We start from the raw sequence: 23,740 nt of genomic DNA, 5'->3' as shown, positions 1-23,740 counted from the left end.
GATTTTTTTTTTTCAGCTTGACTTGGGAAAATTGAACATAATATAAATATTTATAAATTTTCAGAAAGTTATGATTCATATATACCAACTGTATATTCACAAAGGTAGTTCTCATGTGATTTAGATTTCAGGAAATTTAGAAATAATATAAAGACCTTATAAGTACTAAGATTATGATGCATAGATAACATGGAATAGTGTGTTATTAGATGATTATATATATTTTTAAAGATTTGTTTATTTGAGGGAGGGAGAGAGAAAGAGAGAGAGAGTGGGGAGGGGGCAGAGGGAGAGAATCTCAGGCAGGCTCCCCACTGAGCACTACCGCAGGGCTCCATCCCACCCCATGACATGACCTGAGCCGAAACCAAGAATTGGGCGCTTAACCTACTGAGCCACCCAGGCACCTTTTAAATAATTATACTTATAAAAATTTTAGTGATCTAGCCACAATGCTTATGTGATGTTATGTTGGGAGAAGAATAATTTTATAGTACATTATGATCTTAATTTTTAAGCATAAAAAAATAAATGGAACAAAATAATTTGTAATGTTCATGGTATACACATAGGTAGAAAGATTGTGACTGATTTCCCCCTGCTACTTCTCTTCCAAATTTTCTGTTATAAACATTAGTTTCCTTATAATAAGGCAAGAAAATTTTTTAAAAATAAAAATGAAGGTAGTCATATTAGAGACTTATTAATAGATTGTATTTCTTCATTTCAACCTTTACATCACACTTTCTAATATAGTAACACAAGTATTAACTCTTGACATCATTACTATTGAGAAACAATGTCCCTATCAGTTAGGAATGAATTTTGGCTACAAGTAACAAACTGAACTATACCAGCCTAATGAGAAGTCTGAAATTAGTTGATGCAGGGGATCAAGGGATCAGCATCTGTAGCGATCTTAGCATTTTCCTCATAGTGAAAATAGGGTTGCAGGAGCTCCTGGCATCACATCTGCACTTAAGACCAAAAGAAGAGGGAACCAGTGCCATTCATGTCTGATCCCTTTTTATCATGAAAGGCTAAACTTACCAGAAGTTCCCAAGCATGTAAGGCCCCGAGATCATTTAGTAGTTCTCTTGGCAGGGGCCGGGGTGGGAGGCAGGTAAAAGCAGAGGGACTGATTTTCATAATGACTGGGGAATAAAACTACCTTTCATTAGGATGGGACATGGCTACTGGTCCTTCAAAGTACAAGCAGTCCTGCACATCAAAGAACTTTTTTTTTTTTTTAAGATTTTATTTATTTATTTGTCAGAGAAAGAGATAACAAGCAGGGGAGCAGCAAGCAGAGGGAAAAACGGGCTCCCTGCTGAGCAAGGAGCCTGATATGGGACTCGATCTGGGATCATGACCTGAACCAAAGGTAGCTGCTTAACTGACTGGGTCACCCAGGCATCCCTCAAAGAACTTTCTTGCATAAAATGCCACTAGTGCCCCTGCAGGCAAGTCACTTGGGTCTGGGAACACTGCTGCTAAGGGAGAAGACGGGAATAGAATGGCCATCGGGCCAGCCACTAGCCATCTCTGCCACTGTGCCCTTTTTCTACCATGAATCTGGTTGGTGTTATAATTTCAGGCTGTTTGAAATTAGTGAACTAATTAATTAACCTATGGCTTTCCTTTGTCCCATGGAGTCCCAGGTGGCACGACGGTGCTGGTTGAGCTCACTCCGGACATCCACATCTGTGGCATTTGCAAGCAGCAGTTTAACAACCTGGATGCCTTTGTAGCTCACAAGCAGAGCGGCTGCCAACTGACCAGCACGTCCGGGGCAGCCCCCAGCGCCGTCCAGTTTGTATCCGAAGAAACGGTGCCTGCCACCCAAACTCAGACCACCACCAGAACCATAACCTCCGAGACCCAGACAATCACAGGTACGGCTGCGACGGTGGAAGAGACTGTTAGAGTTGGCCCGGTTATGTCCCAGACACCTCTGTGGAACTTATTAAAAATATAGATTCCCAGGGTCCACCCTGTAGGGTTGCTGATTCATTATTTTTAACAAGCTCCACTGGGAAGCCAGCTGCCCAGCCAGGTTTGGGAACTGCTGGGTGGAAACATTAACTGTTAGCAGTTATAGATGTTGTCATATGTTAAAACAGACAAAAAAACAGTTTTCTAGAACAAAAACCTGTATATACCAAGAAAAAAAAATACTTGCAGGAAATGCATGAAAAAAAAAGTAGTTATTTTGGGTGGTGGGAGTATGGGTTTGATCTTAAAATTTGCATTATTTTTATAAAGGGACAAAAAACGTGTTTTGTTTGTTTCGTTTTGTTTTTTAATTTACCAGTAGGTTTTGATGTCTCCCCCCTCCCCCCTCCCTTGCTGCCAGCTAGGAAAACAGAAAAATCCATCCTAGTTCTTGGTTGTGTTCATTTACTCCACCAAAAATAAATTACAGATGGATCTAAAATTTAAATGTGCACAGTGAAACCATAAAATTGTAGAGTAAATATACACACACACACAGACACACTCGCACTAACATTACCTGTACTTACACCTCTAGGATCTGTCTCAAGGGACTAGACAGACAAGTTTAAAAATGTGAAGTCACCCATTTATGAAATAGACAATAGAGATGCTGCCAGATCCTGCGGGGAAACAGAGAATGTATTCTGTAACTAAAGACATTCAGATTTTTTAATTAAAGTATATGGGACTTCTGGCTGACTCGGTTAGTGGAACATGTCACTCTTGATCTCAGGGTTGTGAGTTTGAGCCCCACGTTGGGTATAGAGACTTAAAAATAAAGTCTTTAAAAAATAATCATATATATATTGGTATATATATATCAATACTATGCCTACCAAAAGACAAGCTGGAGTCCTCTGGCAAAAGAAAAAGCATCAGGAATGTGGCTACAAATAAAGTTACAATTTTCCCAAAGTAAAAACAATATATAAAACTAAAAACGAACAACTGGGGGAACAAACTGCAGCACAGATGACTAAGGCTTAATGTCCTTCATATATAAAGAACTCCTAAAATCAATAAGAGTAGAGAAAAAGAAGCAGATGAAAATGTCAGCAAAGGGCAACAGATAATATACAAGAGACCACTGAACACAGAAGGATGATCTATCACCTTAGTAATTAAATTAATGTGAGTCAAAAGAAGGGCTGGGACAGGATACTGCTTTCATTTTCTGGGGATGTAAATTCATATAACGGGCAATTTTGTGATGTCTTTTAAATTTAACATCTTAAATTTAAAATCTTCCAAATTTTAAAATGTACATAAACGCATTTACCTAGTAAGTCCACTTATCCCCTAAAATTTCATAAACAGATGTATAAGGGTGTTCATTTACTATACAGGCTACAAAGAAAGTGGTACCTTTGTATATATACATCAAGAGAAAATCAGATAAATAAACATCAGAGATTCGGACAGTGAAATATGACTTAACCTTGAAAAGGGGAGCTAGAGCTTTGTAGAGACACAGAAAGATTCTCGGGCAGAGTGTAAAAACACACACATGGATGCTTACCTAGTATTATATTCAAGGCAAGCTTCTAGAACGGGAATGAAGCAGGTAATGTTAATGAAAGAAGCAAGCTGTGCAAAAGGTAACGGGGGCTGGTGGGGACCGTGGTTTAAGTAGAATAAGTACATATGACTCATCCAAAGGGACAGCTGCCCTTTGGATCCAGTCAGTTAGATATTTGGGTTTTTCAGAGAAGCTGAAAAATGTAAAATTTCCGAAATTTTAAAACTTTGTTGGCCAAATGAGATACATCGATAATCTTGACTGAGCCCATAGGCTTTTTCTAGACTCTTCTCCAACAGTGTTTAGCAGACAGTTAATCTGGATCTGGGGGGATGAAAGAACATGGGGGCGAGGGGGGCACCAACTTTCACCTCCTTGATTTTGTATTGGTGTGGTGGTTGGATTTTTTTTGCCAATGAGCAAAGTTTTGGGGTCGTCTCCTTAATGCATCCAAAATAATGTTTCTCCTGAGTCTTTAAAACACTGAACTCAATTACCTGATCACCTCACAAGCCTTAAGAAAAGCACCTTGAGGTTGTCCCACTTTGTCCCGAGTTTATCTTAATTATCATCCCAGAGGAAGTCACCAAGAAAGTGTTAAAGCTAAAAACCACCTTAGCAGAGGGCCTTCTTATTTGACGGCTGGACAAAGGGAAGCTACAGGTGGGAGAAGACCACAAGCTCAAGACAGTCCCGGGACCTTGGCATTTTGGCTTTTACCCTTGTGGTCTTCTCCCGGTTCACCGTCCTCAGAATCAAACTCCCAGTAAGCCTGCACTGGGTGTGAAACCTGTAAAACGTCAGGAGGCGTCAAGGCCCACACTTTATTTTCAGCCATTGCACCTTTCCAGGTTCTGAGGCTTTGCTTATGCTGTTCCCTCTGCTCGAAATACTTTTCCTGACAGAGGATCTTGTTTCATCTCAGGACACTCCCCTTCACTCTGTACGGCAGCAGCCAAGATGAAGTCCTCTCTTTTCCAAATGAGCCACATTTCTTTGCCTCAGAGGCTGAGTATGTGTTGTACCCCCTGCCTGAAACTGACTCTTGGGCATACATCTGAGCTGAGCTTAAAGGCATCTCATCAAAGACCCCCTCCCTGTTTCCCCCGGACCAGATTAGGTCCCTGTCATTAAACCATCCCTGAGCCATAAGCGCCATGAGGTCAGGGGCTGCACCCTCTCCTGCCCACCGCCGGGTCCCCAGCACTGGTCCTTGTTGGGAGAATGTCAGGAGATTGGCTGCCCCAACCTCCCATCCATCAGTAAAGCTGACCCACACCCACGTCCTGGCTCCTCCTTCTGTCCTAGGTCTTTGCTCAAAGACTCTCACCCTCCCCTTGGCATTTCCACTGCCCTGTGCCCAGTCACTGGGGGCATGCCTGGGCTTCGCCGGCCACCCTGTGCGCTCCGGCCAGGCCTGGAGACCTCAGTGCGCCTGGCATGGTGGTGCAGGGAGCTACACGGTCCAGAGACAGGCTGCTGGGCTTGCATCCCCGCCTGCCACCCTCCACGCCCAGACTGCGGGCAGGTTGCCCTCTGCTCTCTTCTTAATAGTTCTCATCTGTAGAAAGGGGTTCGAGTGGCACCTAATACTATTAGGTAATAGAATTAAGTGCCTGTTACCTAGTAGTCATTGTGTTATTGGAAGACTCTGTAATAATCCACATAAACGGTCTGGGATGGAATAATTGGTCTCAGTAAACAACCGCTTTTATTAACGTCGAGATTAATGAACAGGTGGCGAGATTTGCAGTCTGTTCCGTCTCTGGCTGACTCAGCGGCTCTTCCTCCTCGTTCCAGCCTCTCTGCCTCAAAACAAGCAGAAGCCTGCTTTCCCCCCTCTTTCACGCTGTTTTCGTTTGGTTTTCTGGGCCCAACTCCCCACCTGCACGGGTTTCAGCGCTCCCCACAGGGGCTGTTCCTGGGTGGCTGTTCCCCGCCCGCCTGTGGACCCAGATCCCCTGAGAGCTTGTTAAAGATTCTGGGGCCCAGGCTCAGCTTTGTCGAAGCTCTGGAGCTGAGGCTCAGTCATCTGTTTTTTGTTTTTTTAAGATTTTATTTATTTGACAGAGAGACTCAGCGAGAGAGGGAACACAGGCAGGGGGAGCGGGAGAGGGAGAAGCAGGCTCCCCGCCGAGCAGGGAGCCCAATGCGGGGCTCAATCTCAGCACCCTGGGATCATGACCTAAGCCAAAGGCAGACGCTTAATGACTGAGCCACCCAGGCATCTGTGTTTCTAACAAGTTCCTCGGGGAATCCAAGTCCCAGCCAGCGTGGAGAATCTCTCACTGCCCAAGGCCAGAGTGGGACCCCCGACACTAGCAGATTTCTTCAGATACTCTCATCCAGACATTGCCCAAACTTGTCTGTGCCTCTCGAGCTGTGATTAAAGCCGAACCCTTCCTCACTCCGCTCATCTCTGTCCCCCATCACTGTCTAGTAAAAGTAAGTAATTAAATTACTTTAATTTACATTTAAGTAAAATGTATTCGCTGCCTGTTAACCTTGAAAGCTGCCTTTTGTCTGGCACTTGGTTTAAGAACTTCCTACAGGTGCGGTAACATTGGGTATTGATGCCGGTAACATTGGGTATTGATGCCGGTAACATTGGGTATTGATGCCGGTAACATTGGGTATTGATGCCAGTAACATTGGATATTGATGCTGGTGACATTGGATATTGATGCCGGTGGAGACATTAACCTCTCACTTGCATTTTCCAAGTTCTGCAAACCTTGGGGCGTAGGAGTTAGGCCCCTGAGTTGGCATCTTGGCCACATAGGGACTAAGGAGCCTCATGGCCAGGGCCAATTACAAGAGCTCCTGGTGTCTCATCTTGCAAGAGGGGACAAGAATAAATAGAAAGGCCACAGGGCTTGGTAGTTAAAGGGTCTAGGCCCGGTTGCCTGAGCCGAGTTCCCAGCGGCAGCACTTGCTGACGAGGCAGCTAACCTTGGGCACGTAACAGGATCTCAGTGTCTGCTGCCCCAACTGTAACATGACAGTAGTCCCCTCAGTGCGAGACACTTAGAGCTGTCAGGGTTAGCCCTCCTGACTTACCAAATCAGGGGGCTCTGAAAACGAAATGAAACAGCACAGGGAAAATGTGACTGCAGAACCTGGCTCATGACAAGCCGCCAGCCAGCAATACTCGAATTGATCTCTTGCCCCAGAAGGGTCTTTCTCTTCCCTTCTGGCTAATTCCTACTCGTTTGGTCCCGAGCTAAAAGTCACCTCCACCTAGAAGCTGGCCATGATTTCTCCTCTCCCTCCCTCCCACCGAGATTAGGTGTTTCACCACTCCCCCCGCCCCCCGCCCCAGCATTTATTTAACTCACTTGTTATTAACCAGTAATTTGGTGACACGCAATCTTTAGGTGACTAGAGATGTGGATTCTGATGCTGTCAGAGGCCAGGCAGCAGCAGTGACTGCGGCAACGTATACGCCACCACGGGGAATGGGAGGGCCTGTGGACACCCAGCTGGGAAAGGAAAGCAGCCCGATAGCCAGGAACCATCAGGAGCTGCGTCTTGATGGGACCAGGAGCTGGGCTGGTTCTCACAGGCAGACCGTGCTGTTCTCCTGGTGAACTAACAGTTCACAGAGCATCAGCATGAGCTGAGAACCGTGGTGGAACAAGGCCCCTCCTCCTGGCTAAGCCGCAAGATACCAAACATCCCCTCCCCCGCTGATCTGAGTGACGGTTGCTTCTCTCCCTATGCCAAATGCGCCTTCTCTGTTCAGTATTAAGATACCAAACCCTAGGGTCTTCCCCACTTCCTGACAGCTCCCAGGCGGGCCTTCTCCCTCCCTGCACCTCCCTAACGTGAATCCCCAACCAGGAATGAGTCCTTCGTAGCAGCCCTGTCATGGAGATACCACATGACATGGTCTGAGGTTTCCCTTGTGTCACTGAGCCACAGACTTCAACCACAGCCGTGTCCCTGGTGGTCTCTGGCCAGAGAACGTTGACCTAGGGAAGACCCAGCCACCTCTCTGATTTTGAAAGCCTTGATAGAGAATCTGAAGGCTCAGTTTGGCCTGTGGGCCCCAGTTGAATGGTTTAATTTCTAGTTTACTGGATTGTAAACCTCCCCACCAGCAGGGACCTAATCCATCTTGTTTTCCTGCCCTCTCCGACCCCCAGCCCAGCACTGGGCCTGGGACGCCATAGACACTCAATAAACCAGTTAATGCAATGAGCGCAGGAAAGGGCAGCTGGGAGCATTAAATTAAACGAGTGTGCATGTGGCCTGTGGCGTGGGTCTGCCCCATCGGGAGGGTCCAGTGAGGGCTGTGTTGGGACTGTTGTGTGCCAGATGCTGGAACCAGGGCAGCGGGGATGCTCACCCTTGGAGAATTCCAAGCCCGTGGGGGAGGAGAATTTGGTGGTAAGACCTGCAAATCCAACCATCTGTGACAAGCATAGCCTTGTGGAGGGTTAACGGAATAGATTGGCCCCAGTGGGGAAAGCCAGAGGGAAAATTGTGAGTGAGATCAAAGGTATACTGACTTGACCTTGAAAGACTCCCTGGCCTTTGGGAGGAAGATGGTGGGAAGGGGGCATTTCCTAATGGTGGTTGAGAAGTGGGGAAGCTCAGGGTAAGATCTGGTAACTGTGCCTAGAGATGACGAAGATGACAGAGAGTATGTGGGTAGGAGCCATGCTTCAGCTCTGGCCTTCATTCCAAAGGGGCTGGGGAGCCACTGAAGGTTGTTGAGCAGGTGAGCAATTAGGTCAAACCGGTGATTGGCTTGGAGGCTCTGATGGTAGGAGGAACAGCCGACTCCGGTGTAGTGCTTATTTCCCATCTCTTTCCTCAGCACTCTGTATGAACCACAAGTCAGGTATTAAGAATTATTATCCCCATTTTACCAATAACCAGCTCGGGCACCAAAAGGTGAAAAGCTTGTCCAAGATGCCAGAGGCGGAAAGTGGCAAATCTGACCTACTTGGGGCAGAATCTTCGCTCTTGACCATCTCTCGGAAGAGTCTTCATGACTGTTTCTCAAACTTGTTCGTGCCTCAGAACCGCCCCCCAGCCCCAAAGCTCTGGTGAACTGCGCAGATACCCAGAACCCCTCCCCTTGGGGTAACATCTCCATGGCTCTGAGCAGGGTCCGGAATTGAAGCCAGCCAGTGAGGGCTTGGTTTGAAGTACTGACTGGAGTCTGAGTTATAAAGAGATCCCCAGGGGCGCCAGGGTGGCTCAGCGGGTTAAAGCCTCTGCCTTTGGCTCGGGTCATGATCGCAGGGTCCTGGGATCGAGCCCTGCATTGGGCTCTCTGCTCAGCGGGGAGCCTGCTTCCTCCTCACTCTCTGCCTGTCTTTCTGCCTACTTGTGATCTCTGTCTGCCAAATAATAAATAAATAAAGAGATACCCAGATGGATCTCAAGATCCTAATAAGTTTCTCTGCCTGTCTACCGCCAGGCTTAATGCTATGCCCCCCCCCCCCCCCCAAGGAAAGTTCACACCAAAGCACAGTATCTTAGTCCCAATTCCTACCTTCAGGGCAAGCAGGCTCCTGTCAGGTATCTGCTGCTGAACCAATCATGTGGCAGAGAGAGGGCGCGGAGTCAGGGTTGGGAGCCTGGAGGAGAGCTCATCCCCCCCCTGGGGCAGGGGGAGGGGTGCTCTTGGCTGCTGGGGTCCCTGTGCACCACGTGTGTGAAAACCCTTTTCTCTCAGGAGATGAATTCTGAGTTTGCAGTTGGATCCAGAACCCTAAATGTGAATCCTAAGCCCAGTCGATGTAGGAAGAAAAGAGCCCTAGATTTGAATATATGACAGTGTAGTAATTACCCTTCATCTGTAAAGCTCATGTACAAGTCAATGAGAAAAAAAGTGCAATTCAGTAGGAAAGAAAAAAAGGAGCTAACAGCATAAACAGGGAGTTCAGTGTAGAAGGAACGGGGATGGATAGAAAATGTTGAAAGGGATTCATCCTCACCAGTTATAAAGGAAATGCACATGAAACTAACCTCATCTCATTTTGTCCTGTCACATATAATTATTTATCAGCAAGCAGTTAAACGACCGTACCATCCTGACCAGTTCTTCAACTTTTAGAAGAACGTGTCCAAAGAACCTAGAAGTCAGTTAAAAAATTGGGGTGGGTGTTATTTCTAAAAGTAGTACTTGGAAACCAGCTCAGTGTCAAAGACCGGGGAATAGATCATTTAACCATGCCACTACCAAAATGAAGGAATAGTATGTAGCCATTTGAAACTGTGTTTTAGATGAATGATAGGGTGGCAAATGGCTTCAAATGGTGAAATTTTTTAACAAAAAAGACTATAAATGATTTAAGCCACAATGCCAGTTTTATACTTTTTAAAAATCTCCATACAAAGAAATGTCTTAGCCATTAGGTTGATCATTAATTCACAAAGGTCCTCTAAGCCCCTGTCCTTTGTCAAGTTCTGCGTTAGGTGCTGGGAGACAGTGATGGAAAGGACAGGCGTGTCCTCAGGTGGTTCATCCAGCCAAAGGGAGGAGGATGGCCATTAAGTAATTTTCCAAGTAATTATTTGATCACAGCAGAGATAAGTGCTTTAGAGAAAACGTACAGTATATAATGAGCGTATAATGAAGGGGTGTGTATGGTCACGCGATATATTGCCTTGGCCACTTTGGGCAGCTTTTCTTTTCTTCTCTACACTTACTCTATACTCCCTAGATTTTCTACAGTTAGTGTTTCCTTTTTAAATAAAAAAAAATAGATAGATAGATAGATATGTGTATCTATGTATATATGGCACCTGGCTGGCTCAATCTGAAGAACATGTGACTCTTGATCTCTTGATCTCAGGGTTGTGAGTTCGAGCCCCACTTTGGTTGTAGAGATGACTTAAAAATAAAATCTTAAATATATATATATATACATGTATATGTGTATATATATATAGATAGATACAGTTTTTAATTTAAAAGGAAAGGGAAACAAAGTGGAGTTTCTCAACAGAAGAAGAGAAGCAAACCAGGCTGTGAGATGTGAAGGCTGCCAGATGTGAAGGCTGCCTTCAGCTTTGGGGAAAGGAGCCATACTGCCGGTCCACATGAGCCCGTCGGGTTCAGACACTGATGGGTACGACCTCAGAGAGAAAGATTTTGGTTCTCTGAGACATTCATACAACAGTCTTACATTTTAAGCAGCATCTTAACCGCCTCGCTGGACCCCTGAGGGGCTCCTGCTCCAGACCAGGACTCACTGCGACACCCAGACATGCGGCACAGCAAGGGAAATCCCCGGGAGGCAAAGAAACAGAGCGAACGCCCACAGCAGGTGTGTGAGGCCGTGAGCTCCTGCAGGGCATAGGGGGCTGATCTCACTAAACATGGGACCTGACTTTCATAACCACACCAGAGGAGGTAAGGCTCTGAGCTCTTGCAAAGAGTCGCCCTCAGGTCAGTGGGACTCCATGAGTGCGACTCCAACACCCAATCCCACCCAAACCCCTAAAGGGCCTGAGGCAGCCCCTGGTGACTAAGGCCATTTGAAGCCTTTCCCTGGGGTATCTGTAGGCTCTGCGGTTCCCAGGGCATCCTGGAAAGAAGCCAGGTGTGGGGGTACCGATGGGAGAAGATGGCCCTCTGTAAAGCCAGCCGAGAGGCTCCAGCAAGACCTGGTGACCAGCTGCCCCAAGGCCCCCTTGCTGGCTGTTGATTTCTAGCCACCTGCCACAGAAACCATTAAAAGACACGCCGAAATGTCACCTTCTGCCTGTGGCCTTCGTGCATCACCCTGCTTAATATTGCATCCAGCACTCCCTGGGCCCCTTCTCGGCTTTATTTCTCTCCATAGCCGTTAGCTCTGTATCTGTCGTGGCTGTGTAGGGTGTGTTTAAATCATTTATTGCCTGCACCGTGCCCCACTCCTGCCGGCTCCCCAAGTAGAGGGATCGTTGTCCCTTTGGCTCACTGGTGTCTTTCCGGTGCCTAGAACAGTGCCTGGCACACAGTAGGTACTTCGTCAGTATTTGCTGGATAAGTCCGTGAATATTGACAACAGCACCAACAGTCTTACATGCCTAATTTTTAATCTGCACAACAGCCCTAAGAGAGAGGGATAGAAATTGTCCTCCATCCCCCAGGTGAAGAAACGGAGGCTCAGAGAGGTTACGTAGGGACGCCTGAGTGGCTCCGTCGGTTGGGCATCAGACTCTTGGTTTTGGCTCAGGACATGGTCTCAGAGTTGTGAGATCAAGCCCTGAGTTGGGCTCTGTGCACGGTCCAGAGTCTGCTTGAGACTCTCTCTCTCTTTCTCTCTAAAACAAATAAATAACTCTTTTAAAAAGAGAGAAGTTAGGTACCCGGCCTACAGTCACACACCCAGTAAGTGGCCAGACCCGGACTCGTACTAGTTAGAAGATGGATTTTAGGGACTCCTGGGTGGCTCAGTGGGTTAAAGCCTCTGCCTTTGGCTCAGGTCATGATCTCAGGGTCCTGGGATCGAGCCCCACATCGGGCTCTCTGCTCTGCAGGGAGACTGCTTCCCCCTCTCTCTGCCTGCCTCTCTGCCTGCTTGTGATCTCTGTCTGTCAAATAAATAAATAAAATCTTAAAAAAAAAAAAAAAGAAGATGGATTTTAACACATCTGACACGGAGGTGTGCGCCAGAGTCAGTGAGATTCCTGTCAACCAAAAGGCAGTCACCAGAAGAAAAAAAAGAAAGAAAGAAACACGTCTTTGGGAGCCCGTGAACAAACCTGAACCTCGTTGAACACATTCTGTCACTTTGGCAGAGCGGGTGCGTTTTTTGGAACTCCATGTATCGAGCTCCATCAATGAAACACCTTCCAAGACTTTGGGCGATGATTCTGGTTACAGATGAGCAGTAACCGTGTTCCTAGAAACACTTGCAGACAGTTACAGGAGTCCACAGTGATGGTTTTTGGAGGAACAGCTGCAGTTCTTGCAAAGCAACAACCGGGAAAGAGGGATTCCCACCACTAGACAGAGTTGGGTTAAGTTTCATGGTGAGGTCCGTGGAAGAGAACAGTGTACGCCGGTGGTTCTCAAACTTGACCACGTAACAGAACAACCTGGGTGGCGTGTGAGAACACAAGTTGCTGGGCTGGGTCCACCCCAGAACCTCTGGGTGCTCTGGGGTACTCTGAACCCATTCAGTGCTCTGGGGCAGAGCCTGAGGATCTGTCTTTGTAGTGGGTTCCTCTGGAGGTCCCGTGATGCTCGCTGGGAACCCCACTTTGAGAAAGGAGCAAAGCAATGGAAGCCAGAGCAAAAGCCAAACCCCACAGACTGGATGAAACATTTCAGCAAGAGGCAGGTGTGGTTGGTCCAGGCATCCAAAGGATTTGGCGTGAAGACAGAATATCCATTTGTCAGAACCTCCCAGCCAACTTTAAGCAAAAGCCACTTAAATTCCCCATGCACATTGCGATTGAGACCCTGAAACCATTTACTCGAATAGCAAATGCTGGTAGAACCAGGTGCTCTCGGACCGACATCAGTGACGCGGTCATTGCCAGAGGCACTTGAGAGGGGTAGATAAGGAAACAGGGTTTCCTGGCAGATGCCCAGAGAAATTGAACGTAATTCATTCCATAAATACACAATTTCTAAGGAATGGCATTAAATACAAAATAAGGAATATAAAAGCATTGCTTCGTAATAATCAGCAGCTTTTTAATTTATTGTACATCAAATAACAGTACATCTGACAGTCTGTAAGGTCTAAGAGTCAAAGAAAGATGGTGTTTGTTTTAAGAGAAAATATAACTCGCACCACCAGCCTGTTACGTGGATGTTACTGCCGGAGGCAGAGCCGAAATAGGTCATGATGTCAGGCCTGCGCTGACCTCAGTAAGGATATTCTGTAAATACAGTGGCAGAAATGCCAAAAGTGGTGCCTCGGGGACTGAAGTTTGGGAAACCGAATATCCAGTGACTCTCAAAGTCATTGCCAGGGCCTCTCAGCCTGACAAACTCACCCAATGAACAGAACCCCACTAGTCAGATTGACTCCCCCTGTGAAACCAGATCTGCATGGGACAAATTATATGTAGTAAAGGACGAAAATATTTCTAAACCCAAAACCATAAATTTAGTTAACAAAGTAGTCACGAAAATTTTATAAGCAGAAAAAGAAGTTTGAGACTGCCTATTTTTTATAATGATAATGATAAATGTAAAGATAAAGATGGTAAAAATGTTTGGCCTTTCTTTTTGTCCCCCTGAAAATTTCAGTAAGAATATACCTGGGGCGGGATGCCTGAGTGGCTCAGTGGGTTAAAGCCTCTGCCTTCGGCTCAGGTCATGATTCCAGGGTCCTGGGATCGAGCCCCGTATTGGGCTCTCCGCTTTGCAGGGAGCCTGCCTCCCTCTCTCTCTGCCTGCCTCTCTGCCTACTTGTAATCTCTGTCTGTCAAATAAATAAAATCTTAAAAAAAAAAAAAAAAAGAATATACCTGGGGCACCTGGGTCGCTTAGGTGGTTGGGCATCTGCCTGTGGCTCAGGTCATGATCTTCAAGTCCTGGAATCAAGCCCCACATCGGGCTCCTGGTTCACCCAGGAGTCAGCTTCTCCCTGTGCCTCTCCCCCCATTCATGTCATGCTCTTTCTCTCGCTCTCTCTTTCTCCCTTTGTCCCTTCCCCTAATGCATAAATAAAATATTTAAAAGAAAAAATACAAGAATTTCTTTTAGGAATATTTGTGGTTTTAGAGATTACTTGTAGTTTGGGCCACAATTCCTTTGATCAGTTTCTTTCCCGCTTCTTGTTAGGATTTTGTGATTAAAGCTTATGGATGTACCAAATGCATTTGGCTAGAGATAGTAGACAGCTTGCCTGGTGTAGATGACAGGGACATTTCTTGTTTATTTACTAAGTCTAAGATTTAATAAGTCTGGATAGTTTCAGAGCTCTGGCTCAACATCAGATTTTCATTTCTCCCTTACAGTTACAGAATGGCTGCCACAGATCCAGGCATCACATCCTCATTCCAGGAAAGACAGGAAATGGGCAACCAGGACAGCAAGAATAAGTTTTTCCTCAACTGCCTCCCTTTTTTTTTTAAATCAGGGAGAGAATCTTTTCCAGAAGCCCCCCCCAACAGATGTTCTCTAGTGTCTCACTGACTAAAACGGGGTTACAGGATTACCCTGAAGCAGCAAAGGAGACTGGGGAAGCGATTTAGCCTGTTCATTCTCTAGAAAGGAAGGTAGGCAAAAGGAATAGCTGTTGGGTGTTCATATTCTGAAAACTAATAACCATCTCATCTCTTAGTTTCAGCTCCAGAATTCGTTTTTGAACATGGCTATCAAACGTACCTGCCCACGGAAAGCAATGAAAACCAGACAGCCACTGTCATCTCTCTCCCTGCCAAGTCCCGTGCCAAAAAGCCCACAGCACCACCTGCTCAGAAAAGGCTTAACTGTTGCTATCCAGGTAAAAGCGGCATTGGAACTTGCTTGTATAGAGGATGTGATGCGTAACAGATCTCAGGGTTCTAACTCGTGAATTCCCGGCAACTGGATATAGACATGCTCTAAACTGTTTGGCTTAAAAATCAGAGTCCCCTCCCACCCGCATTTACATCATCGCATATGACCGATCTCGCTCTCTCTGGTCACCGTGCACATGGACTCTAAGATTTTTTATAGGGGCGCCTGGGTGACTCAGTTGGTTAAGCATCTGCCTTAGGCTCGGGTCATGATCCTGGAGTCCTGGGATCGAGCCTCTCACCAGGCTCCCCGCTCAGCGTGCCTCCCTCTGCCTGCCACTCCTGCTTGTGCTCTTCCTCTCTCTGTGTCAAATAAATAACATCTTAAAAAAAAAAAAAAAAAAAGACTTTTTATAAACATGGGACTCATGAGGATCCAAGTTACTGTGAATTTTTCTTTCTGTGCTATGGCTTAGGAAGATAACCAGAAAGATTGCTTTTTCCTTTAAAAAAAAAACAAAAACTTTTTATTTGGAAATAATTTCAGACTCACAGAAAAGCTGCAAAAATAGCAAGAAATTTATGGGTGCCCTTCATCTGGATTTCCCAAATGTTAACATACTATATTTGCTTTGTCATTCTTTCTGTATATACATACTTTTCCCCCAAAGCCATTTTATTTATTTATTTATTTATTTATTTATTTTTATAAACACATAATGTATTATTAGCCCCAGGGGTACAGGTCTGTGAATCACCAGGCTTAACACACTTCACAGCACTCACCATAGCACACACCCTCCCCAATGTCCGTAACCCGACCACCCTCTCCCTAGCCCCCTCCCCCTGGCAACCCTCAGTTTGTTCTGTGAGATTAAGAGTCTCTTATGTTCCCCAAAGCCATTTTAGAGTAAGTTGCAGACGTGATGTCCCTGTACCCCTAAATACCTCAATGTATATTTCCTAGAACCAAGGAAGTTCTTTTATAACGCACAACACAATCCTCAAAAAATCAGGAGAGTAACATTTAGCGGCACCTGGCTGGCTCAGAGCGAGGAGCTGTGACTCGGTCTTGGGATTGTGAGTTCAAGCCCCACATTGGGCAGAGAGTTTACTTTAAAAAAAAAAAAAGGAAATTAACATTTACACACCGTTATCAAACCACTGGCCTTATTCAGATTTTACTAGCTTCTCACTCTTGTTCTCTGTAGCAAAACAAAAAACATTTTCCCCTGATTTGGCATCCGGTTCATGATCACACGTGACTTTGAAGTTTCCCGTCTCTTCGGCTTCCTTGAATCCTAAACTTCTGTCTTCCATGACCTAGACATTTTTGCAAAGTACAGGCCAGTTCTTTTGTAAAGTGTTGCTCAGTTTGGGTTTGTCTGTTACTTCCTCACAATGAGACTTGGGCTCTGCAGTGTGGGCAGGAGGCCCAGATGTGAGGGCCTCGAATCAGGAGGCACGTGATACCCCTTTGTCCCGCTCACTGTGGGGTTTACTCTTGTCACTTGGTTAAGGAAGTTTCTGCCAGGTTTCTCTACCCTTAGGTTACTATGGTTCCCTCTGTAATTAATCTTTTCTTGCCTTTTCAAGGTTGCCAATTCAAGACTGCCTATGGCATGAAGGACATGGAGCGTCATTTAAAAATTCACACTGGTAAGTGGCATTTCTGTGGCACGTATGCCCAGAGCTTCTACTCTGTGTTAGGAGCCGGGGATCCGGACAAGTCAGACATGTGATAGGCCATGGAACCCCGCCGGTTGTCACAGGAGTACACACACAAATTCAATAAAAATAAGATGCTATTTCCGTACATGATTTTGGCAGAAAATATATAAAACAATAAAATCCAGTGCTGGGACAGGTAGGAGCAAACTTAGAAAGTAGAAGTGTGAACGGCTCCAACCATTTTGACAATTTGCCAGAATTAATTAAAATTTAAATGTGCGTATTCTTATTTTGAGGTGATGGTCTTATGATGTGTGTATGTGTAATAATTGATAAAGGAGGAGAAGAAGAGTCCATTTTTTTATGTATCTTTACTTTATCACTGGATACAGAGTGTGTGTGTGTGTGTGTGTGAGAGTGTGTGTGTGATTTTTGCCATTTTGAAGGTAAAATTTAACAAATATTTTCTGTAAAAGGTGAAGGAAAGGGGTGCCTGGGTGGTTCTAGGCGTCTGCCTTCAGCTCAGGTCATGATCCCAGGGTCCTGGGACTGAGTCCCATGGCAGGTTCCCTGCTCAGCAGGGAGTCTGCTACTCTCTCTCTCCCTCTGTCTTTCCCCGCCTGCTCCTGCGCTCTCTCTAATAAATAAATAAAATCTTTAAAAAGAAATAAATAATAAAAGGAAAGGGAAAGTGACGGTAACCCTGACTGGCTCAGTTGGTGGAATGTGTGACTCTTGACCTTGGGGTCATGGGTTCAAGCCCCACGTGGGGCATAGAGATGACTTAAAAACAAAGAAAGAAACAGTAAAAGGAGAGGAAAAGATTGGTGCATGGAAAAGAAAGATGTACTTATTTCTGGTGACTTTAATTTTCTTTAATATACTACGGTTATGTCTCCCAGATTTTCTGAATGGAGAAGAAACTGCATTTAGACTATTTTTAACAAAGCATTAGATACTCATAATTCAAATGAGAGAGTGTGAATGTGGAGAGTATAAATGTGTACAAGGCAGGCGTCCACTGACCTTTGGCTGGGGTGTCACTAATTGCCCAAAGTCGGCCTCACCTTTGAAGATGAAATCTCCAGCTGTGATTTCTGAAATTTCTTGGCCGTGGCTAGTGATGGCCTGGCCATGCTGGGGCCAACCTCACGGTGTCACGTCCTTTGGATTTATTCTGATTATCAGAATATTAAGTTTCGAGCATTGGTAAGCATTCTCAATGTCGCAAACAAAGAATCTCTCCACACGGGTTGGACGTGGATCCCATCCGTCAAGTGAAGCCTAGCACATGCATCCTTGCCAGAGTAGAGTGCAGTCATTGATCACGAGGACCCAGGAAACACTCGAGATGCATAGGTGAAGCAGTGACCTTAAGTCCGTCTCTGTACATCTTCAGGAAGCACCTGATACGTGCCGGTAGCCCAGCTTAGGGTCCTGGCATGGTTTCTGCGTGACAGCAGCAACTCCAATAACGTCTTCCAGCTGGAGAGTCGACGAGGTGTCTTTAACTTCGTCCCTTTCTGAGAGAAGGGTGTGGCCACGAGCAGCCCTAGCGGGCTGGCTGGAAATCATCCTTCTGCTCCAGCGTCCGGCGGCCGCCCAGGGTGACAGGTACACAGCCTGGCGACCGCAGGAGCTAACCAGCCGCTGACCATCACTGAGAAATTCTTGTTCATGGATTTTTAAATTTGCCTATTAATAACATTTTTTATTAATAAAACGTTTTTTAATAAAATTAGAATTTTTATTAATGAAATTAGAATCTTTCATACACTTTGAGGTATATTCTTAAATCCCAGACGTTTGCTCTCTGACGGTAGTGATCAGCGTTGGCTCACCATTCATTTTAGCACTTGGCATTTAGGATTTAGCCAAAAGACGTATTTAATATGTAAAGTAAAAAGGGAAAATCCTGACTCAGAGCCCACTTCCTTATTCGTATAAGCCCAAAGTCACCAATCTTAGTAGACTACTGTCTCATTCTAGAAGACCAATCTTCACCCTAAAAACACACAGAATCTACTTTTTCCATCTCTTATTAAGTTAATATTATATATACCATCCCTGCAAATTGCTGTTAATACTGGTCATCTTTCCACATCTGCAGGACATGTCGGCTTCATTCTTTTCGGTGGCCAGGTAGGACACTGGTTCAATAATTGATGGTGAAATCCTTCCACTTTACAAATCATGTTGCAAGAGATATAATGATGTGACAAGACAATCGGGATTATGTAATGTGCAAGGAAGTAGTCAATGGGGAGGCCTTGTTGCATTTGGACTCAGAAAGCAGGACCGTCGTGGGTTCTAATCCCAGTGGTTAAGAGGATTGAGGAAAATCACACACAAATACTTAGAGAGATGCCCGTAAAAAAATCAGCAGTCGTTCATGGGTAGTAGGTATGTTAGTGAGTATAGATGAAGCTGCCGTGACAGAGAGCGCCCCACCCCAACTCCCATGCCGTAGGGCTTTATGTCTCTCTCACGTAACTGTCTGGAGCTAAGCACGAGGTCTAGAGCTGGTAGGCGTCTCTGTCCTACGAGATCAGCCAGGGACTTAAGTTGCTTCTGCGTCATTAAAGCACATCGTGTCATGGGATCAGCCGTCTGCAGGCAAGCTGCCCTTACCAGCCTGTTCACCCCATGTCTCAGAAACAGCTGGGAAAGGCAGAAAGCAGAAAGTAAAAGGCAAGCAGTGTCCCTTTGCAGAAGGGATGCATTGACCCTCTCTGCCATTTCATTCACAAGGACCGTGCTGCAGAATGATTCCTGGCTGCGGGCCGGGCTGGGGAAGGTAGCCAGGAGCTGCTCAGCCCCGAGCTCTCTGAAAACTTAGAGTGTTTGCGCTTTAGGGTGTAGTTGTGGGATAAAAGGAAAAGGAGAGAACAAAAGGAGACAATGAACAGTTCCTTATTCTCCTTAGTTCTACTTCAGACATTGGAGCCACCTATTTTTAATTGATAAGGAATTCATATTCGATGCAGGAAAAACCAAGAAATGGCAAGAGACAAAATAGAAGAAACCCCCCCCCCCCCAAGATGTTAGCTCTTGGCAAATCTTTCTATCTAGTTTTTGAAGTTACCTGAAAATCCTTCAGTGACCGCATACTCCTCTCACCATAAAGCTCAATCACATGAGGGGCGAAAAGCTGGGTGTCCACTGACCTTGGCTGGGGATCGGCTGCCTGTGGGTTAGCTGTCTGTCCACTTGCCTTAGCTGGGGTGGTCCGGCTCTGCTCCACATGCCTCTCATCCTCCTTTTGGACCAGTGGGCCGGAGGGGGGGGGGGTCAGCCTTTTTCTTCTTCAGTGTCATCTTCTGATGCCTTCTGTGTGTGTGTGTTTGAAGGAGACAAGCCCCACAAGTGTGAGGTCTGTGGCAAGTGCTTCAGCCGGAAAGACAAGCTGAAGACCCACATGCGGTGTCACACGGGCGTGAAGCCCTACAAGTGTAAGACGTGTGACTACGCCGCGGCCGACAGCAGCAGCCTCAACAAACACCTGCGGATCCACTCGGACGAGCGGCCCTTCAAATGCCAGATCTGCCCCTACGCCAGCCGCAACTCCAGCCAGCTCACCGTCCACCTGCGGTCCCACACAGGTAGGTCCCCCCTGCCGCTCACACGCTGGGCTCCTCACCGCCAGCTGCTGAAAAGCACCTTAAAGCACTGAGGCACCATCTCAGTACACGAACGGGGGACGTCTGCTCATTGCACGGTTCGCGGGTTTGCTTTGCGTCCACCCGGAAGAGCCTTTCTCGATGAGGGAAAAAAATCCTTGAGCTTATAACCTCATCTCTATCTTTATGCCACTCCATAACTTATTCGCTAGTAAAGTATTCGATGAGAAGCTGAGCTCCATGAAATCGTGAGAGAAATGTCAACAATGCATTTTTTAATAAATTTCCACATAGTGTCTGCATTCCGGTCATTTTTGAGGTACACTCAGATGAGTTCAGCCTGGGACAGCTTCTTGGGAAACACAGCAGGGGAGTTCACTTAACGAGTCATTGACGTTTCCTTTTGGCAAGTGTATCAGTTAGCTCTGGATACGGTGATGCTGTGTAACAACCACTACAAAACCTCAATGGCAGATTATAATCGATTATCACCCACATACTTCAGGTCTAGCCAGTTGACCAGACACTCTGTTGATCTTGACTGGGCTCAATCACATGTGGGGTGAAAGGCTGGGTGTCCACTGACCTTGGCTGGGGATCGGCTGCCTGTGGGTTAGCTGACTGTCCACTTGCCTTAGCTGGGGTGGTCCGGCTCTGCTCCACATGCCTCTCATCCTCCTTTTGGACCAGTGGGCTACCCGAGGCTTGTCCTTCTCATGACAGTGGCAAGCACATCCAGTGGGTAGGCCCATTTCCAGCTTCTGGTTGCATCCCATTGGCTGAAGCGGGCTATGTGGTAGGGCAAGACTTCAGGGATGGGGCTGGGCTCACCTACCATGGGAGGTCACCACAAGGTTACAGGGCAAAGGCCAGAGATAGGAGGGAGGGTAAAGAATTGGGACCATTTTTGCAAACCACCACAGTCCACCATGCTGTCACACACAACTCGGACAGGTGGATGTAATCACACCTTCCTAACACCCCCATAAGTCACACCCCGTCACAGGGTCAGGCTCAAACACCAGGATCCCTTGATCTCCACTGGTTCTGGGTATGGCTTCTCATGACCTAGAGTTCCTTTGAAGTAAAAAGACAAGTTGTCTGTTCCTCCATTCCTGATGTCCGGTGGTGACACAGAGCCAGGGTAATTCCAGTAATCCTGCTGTCCGAAAAAGGAAGAATGGGAGGCACTTGGCAATCCCAGCTCCATGGATTTCCAAAATCCCTCTGGGCACATGTCCCCTGGTTCCTGACTCTGCCCGTCGAAGCATCTTCCCATCAACCGCCTGAGCCACTTCCGAAAAGTTGTGGAAGAAGTACCTTTGCGAAACATTCTCAGCCTGCTTCCTGCCCACCAAAAGTAGGGCTCTTTTTAGTCGACAGGGATGACGGGTTTGCTGGTAGAGCCACGTGCAAAATTCTGTGAGTTTCCTGTGTGTCTGTGTGCCAAAAGCCACACCCACGATTCTCTCAGAAACTCTCCTTCCTTCTGAACCCCACTGCGGGCACTTTGGCAGATAACCTTCTGTGGCTGAATCCCTTGATGTTCCTAGGAATCCTGGTCCAGCTGGAGAACCTACCTGGCGCCAACTTAATTCTTTTGGAGACTTTCATGAAGAACTTGACATTCACACCCTCATTTCTCGTTTGGTCTTACCCCTGAGATCACATCCCTGGATATGACCTTTGTCCCCCGGCTTCTGTCTTACTGTGAAAACCCTTTGCTAGTTGAAGATGGGAAATCACGTCTTTGGTTTGCTCTATTCTCTCTAAATTCCATTTAGAAAAATGGCCAGTTCGTGTATAAGTTTGTCTCTTCCTTATACGACCTCATCACAGGCCACTCAAAGGCTCTTTCACTGTTCTGCCCAGAATTAATCTCTTTGCTCAAGTCCCAGATTCAACAGGTGTCTTATAATCTCTATCTTCTAACTTAACTGCCCATGACAGTTGGACCAAATGTTTGTCATTAAATAGCGCACCCTGCCACTTCTTTGGTCTTTTCTTGCCACCCGATCCCAAAGCCAATGCTGCATATTTTAATTTTCTGTTACGGCAGCACTCTTGTTTCTAGATACCAGTCTCGGTATTAGCTCTCCGTTGGCACACTAATGCCGTGTAACAAATTCTCCCACAAAACCTCAGTGGACCCAACGACATGCCTTTTCTGTTGGCGTTCGGGGGATCCGCTGGGGGTCACCTTGGCAGTTCTGATCTTGGCTGGACTCACACGTCTGGGAATCTGCTGGCTGTGAGCCGTCTATCCACTGGTCTTGGCTGCGGGAATCCAGGGCTGCTCCACATTTCTGTCACCCACCTCCTGGGACCAGTGCACTAAGCTGGCCTCGATCGTCTCATGGCAATGGCTGACAGAGCAGCAAGCGAGCAAAACCCAGTGTTCAAGCCCGTCTCAAGCCATTACTTGGATCCAGCCTACTGAAAATACCATCAGCCAGATCCAGTAACATGACTGTCAAAGCTCATGGCAGGTCATCCCGCCCCTGTCCGGAGACCAGGCCTAATTGCACGTGTGGCAGAGGCCATGGCTACAGGGAGGGGGGAGAGATGGTGAGATTTGAGAACACCTTTGTAATCTGCAAAAGCAAGTTAAGACATAGGCATCACCGATGGCCAACTGATTTTCTCCAGAAATCTCCCATGCCTATGTTAGAGGGGCTGAAGCACTCATTTATCCAAGTGGTTCTGAATCATTTTGACTTACGAGGATAGACTTAACCATGGAAAGGAGCATCTTCAAGTTGGTCTAGAAAAGGTGAATTTTCAAAAATTTAAACGTGTGCTTATGCAATGTCTCTGTGGACCGTTCATTTCCCTTTTAGGAATCCGTGGCTCTTAGAAAATTTTACAAATCATAAAATTAATAGGGTTTTGCTGTTATTCTTTGCTTAGATTTTCATCATCAGTGGTTTTCATAGCAAGCTAAACTCAAGAAAGATCTGTCGGCTTACGTATATCAATTGCTTATTCATTCATCAACATTCATTAAGTCCCCACAAGGTACTAGACACTGTAAGGATCACGTGGAGGACAGGAACAGACGTAGTCATTAGCTTTGGAGAGCTCATGGTCCCAGGGAACTATTACTGACCAGTATGCCTCAGTTAAGAAATCTATGATTTGAAAAAAAAAAAGAAAGAAAAGAAAGAAAGAAAGATGACAAAGGGATTTGAAACCTTTGCTTTCATGTCAAAAAATGTTGTTAACTCTGCAGCTCAGCTGTGAGATTGGATATCCAGTATTTCTGGGTTCCACCTCTGCTGATGGCTTAAAAGAAAAAAAAAGGTAAAAAGACTGTCACTAATTTGGGCAGGGATGTAATGGGAAAACCTAGTAGGATATCTTGGAGCAGGGATTCCTCCTTCCACAGACTCCTCCACTCAGGGATCCATGAATAGATTTTAGATGGTCCATGTACTTGGATGGGAAAAAAAATTACATCTTCATTTTCACTCACCTGTATTGAAATTGGGCGTGTCCTTCCATTATGCAAATTGGCAACTGA

General features: G+C 46.1%; 1 protein-coding gene across 3 annotated transcripts in view; it reads left to right on the top strand.

Annotated features, from left to right (window-relative positions):
- The window catches only part of ZFP64 (ZFP64 zinc finger protein), an 86,051-nt gene that overhangs the window by 2,412 nt on the left and 59,899 nt on the right, over positions 1-23,740 (top strand). For 2 of the 3 annotated variants that reach the window (XM_045981543.1, XM_045981541.1), the window contains exons 2-5: positions 1,656-1,895; positions 14,770-14,931; positions 16,523-16,585; positions 19,948-20,199. In XM_045981543.1, the coding sequence (XP_045837499.1) occupies positions 1,656-1,895; positions 14,770-14,931; positions 16,523-16,585; positions 19,948-20,199 (717 nt within the window). The remainder of the gene's footprint in view (positions 1-1,655; positions 1,896-14,769; positions 14,932-16,522; positions 16,586-19,947; positions 20,200-23,740) is intronic. The other variant, XM_045981542.1, reaches the window with a different exon arrangement.

Source organism: Meles meles, chromosome 16 (assembly GCF_922984935.1).
Source record: "Meles meles chromosome 16, mMelMel3.1 paternal haplotype, whole genome shotgun sequence".
Taxonomy (NCBI): Eukaryota; Metazoa; Chordata; class Mammalia; order Carnivora; family Mustelidae; genus Meles; species Meles meles.
This window is presented reverse-complemented; position numbering and strand designations above follow the sequence as displayed.